We start from the raw sequence: 3,036 nt of genomic DNA, 5'->3' as shown, positions 1-3,036 counted from the left end.
TGCTTAGTGAGAGTTGTTTATTTGGGAGTTATTTTGGCCAAGGTTTATTGAGAGGTTCCCTGTGACATGGTTGCACACTGAAATATTGTCCCTGCCAACAAAGAAAACACTCTTCATTAGAAAAATAAACAGTTGATTGTTCAGTCATGTTCTTTATAAGGTCTCTCCCTATGTTCTACTTGCTCACAACAATTCCAAATATTTGGAGCATTTTGTGTTGGTATTATTGAGTAGAGTGTATGTGTCATGAGTGTCATTTAAGGATGCTTATATAGAGTATTTAACATGTTTTTCCTCATGACAAATACTATCTCTATATCCTGTTGTTTTATAACCTAGTAAGCCTTTAAAAAAAAATCATCAGCAGTATTTGTACAGGGTAGCCAGTAGGCTAACCCCTCAAATGAATAGTACCGTAGCTGTTGGCCTATTGATAGAAATAGTAGTGGCTATGGCCTCTCACATTCAGTTCTTATTGTTGTTCACCGCTTCTAGCTAATATCCCCCCCTCTGTTATCAATGGAAAATTAGCAGAAGTAGTCAGATATTCCGACAGAGGGCGATCAGAATCCAAATTGACTGACCCCTCCTCTCCCTAACCCATCCCCGCCTCTTGATTGAGGGAGGTGACGGTGGATCTCCTACAACAAACCCACATTCAGATGGATATATCAATTACATCACAACCCGTGGAGGATATATCAGAGGGAGCAGGTTACTCTCTCAGCGTCCTGCAAAAGAAAACGAAACACCATGCCGATCCTCAGAGGGGAGGACTTGAAACTGGAATCACGCGTCAAAGCGCACAAGAATGAGAACCGCTGATGCCACTGATGCTGTCACAGAGCCATTTCATACAATATATTGAATTCGTGCGTAAAAGGGAATCACTACCTATATCTAGATTTGTTTTACGAAAGAGACTATTCATCTTTATCATCTTCAATCAATTATCGTTTGCTATGGAGTAAGCAGTCCGACTTTTAAGGACACCAACACTCAAGACGTGAAGTTTGCTGGATGTAACTCAAGCCGGTGCGCACTCCGCAAGAACCGGGCACAACTGTACGCAGCAGAGTAGCCTAGGCCTACCTGTTTAGCTGTATCCTATAATACTGTCTTATTGTGCGTAACGGACATGGATCAATCACAGCATTTTGTAGCAATGTACTTGCTGATGTTGTCCCTCGGACTTATAATAGAAGAAGGGCTATGCCAGCATTATTACCTCCTCCGTCCTATCCCGAGTGACAGTTTGCCACTTGTGGAATTAAAAGAGGACCCAGATCCTGTCTTTGACCCAAAAGAGAGGGACCTCAATGAAACCGAACTGAAAAGTGTATTGGGGGACTTTGATAGTCGCTTGATGTCTATTACACCACCACAGGATAAATACACTGGCAACGATGAGCTTGACGATTTGGACATTCAACAGAAGCCCAGTGGAGTGATGCCGAATGAAATCAAAGCAATGGATTTTGACGTACAGTTTGGCAAGAGGCACAAACCCAATAAAAAACTTAAACGGAGGCTGCAGCAGTGGCTGTGGTCATTCTCATTCTGTCCCGTCATTTATACATGGAACGACCTCGGCAGCAGATTTTGGCCACGTTATGTGAGAGTGGGAAACTGTCAAAGCAAAAGATCATGTTCGGTTCCAGAGGGGATGGTCTGCAAACCAGCAAACTCGACCCATTTTACGATATTGAGATGGCGATGTATACAGAAGAAAGGGGGCCTCAAATGTACTTGGATACCAGTTCAATACCCGATGATAACCGAATGCAAATGTGCCTGCTCGAACTGATATTACTGTTTTCAAGTATAAATTATCATGACTTTGTAATTTTGTATGCACTACCGAGTGTAGGAATGTATTTTATGTATATGAGGTGCTATTCAATTATATAGGTTATTGTAAAAAGTCAGTATTACGTGTAACCAGAGTCTACCGTGTTTGTGGAAAGTATTGGTTATACTTGTTGTATTTATATTGAAGATCAATGGCGCGTAGGTGCCGTTTTATAAACATGTTGTTTTCTATTATGGAAAACTAATCTATCGACCTCAGATTTCATGTGGATTATGTTATCTTGCAGCTGATATACAGCTGAATATCGGTAGCCTATTTCAACGATTTATCATGTAAATTAAAAGAACTGCTATTTATTCTTTATATTCATATAATAAAATGTCACTGAAATAATGAAATCTCTATTTTGTCTAAAAATATATATATCCCCTATACCTGTCAACTCAACACACCGTGAACCCTTTGATGGAGTAATGACACCTGTCACAATTAGGGTTTACAGTGTGCGCACTCACTCACTCTGAACCAAACTCTCAGGAGTCTCGCGTAGTTTGCTCAAGTAAGCAGTCTGGTTCAAGTGACTCTCAGTAAAGCGGCGTGCACCGGTCATACATGGGTAACCTATGGGCGGCTCTCAGTAGATTACTTACTTACACAGTTATACACTTTAATAGAGCTGGGGCCAAAACTTACTTGTTAATTATATTTGTTAAAACTTGGGGTTCCCAGGAGTGGATACGGGTTGAGGATTTCCTGAGTCAAAATTGTTAAGCGTTTGTATTCATGCGTAAATGCGCACAATTCACGCACACTATTGGATGAATGGAGGGAGTTTGGTGCTTTTTCTACAATCTTACTTTTTTGTATCATAGCAACTGAAACTAAAATATTGATGAGAACAAGATGCTTGGTGACCTTGGACATTCTATCAAAGTCTCAAATTGAGTTGATATTTTCCCACATTTGTTTTATCAACCAGTGACCAGTCCTATAATTACCCTGTCATAGTAAAACCATCTGTCCTCCATCAAACAGTGATCAGCTTACGAACCCTTTAGAAATGTAGGTGCTGATAAAGTAACACGGATTTATTGATAGTTTCAGCAGCTGTTGACAGTTCCAACACCCACCTCCTCATTAGGAACACAGCAGGAGTGAGCTCTAGAATGGAGCTGGATTCCAGAGTAAGCAGAGGCCAATATTCCACCTGAAGTTGTACAAAT

General features: G+C 40.6%; 1 protein-coding gene across 1 annotated transcript; it reads left to right on the top strand.

Moving 5' to 3' along the window:
• Positions 1 to 659: 659 nt before the first annotated feature.
• LOC112259445 (noggin-3-like) lies at positions 660 to 2,198 on the top strand. The gene has a single exon (XM_024434152.2). The coding sequence runs from the start codon at positions 1,139 to 1,141 to the stop codon at positions 1,805 to 1,807; it is 669 nt and encodes a 222-aa protein (XP_024289920.2). The 5' UTR covers positions 660 to 1,138; the 3' UTR covers positions 1,808 to 2,198.
• Positions 2,199 to 3,036: the final 838 nt, after the last annotated feature.

Source organism: Oncorhynchus tshawytscha, linkage group LG27 (assembly GCF_018296145.1).
Source record: "Oncorhynchus tshawytscha isolate Ot180627B linkage group LG27, Otsh_v2.0, whole genome shotgun sequence".
NCBI classification, from domain to species: Eukaryota; Metazoa; Chordata; class Actinopteri; order Salmoniformes; family Salmonidae; genus Oncorhynchus; species Oncorhynchus tshawytscha.
The sequence above is the reverse complement of the archived record's forward strand: the minus strand, read 5'-3'. Positions and strand labels throughout refer to the sequence as shown.

Bases quoted from the DNA above. Each gene is read 5' to 3' on its own strand.
- LOC112259445 (XM_024434152.2), top strand. From the start codon at position 1,139: ATGGATCAATCACAGCATTTTGTAGCAATGTACTTGCTGATGTTGTCC.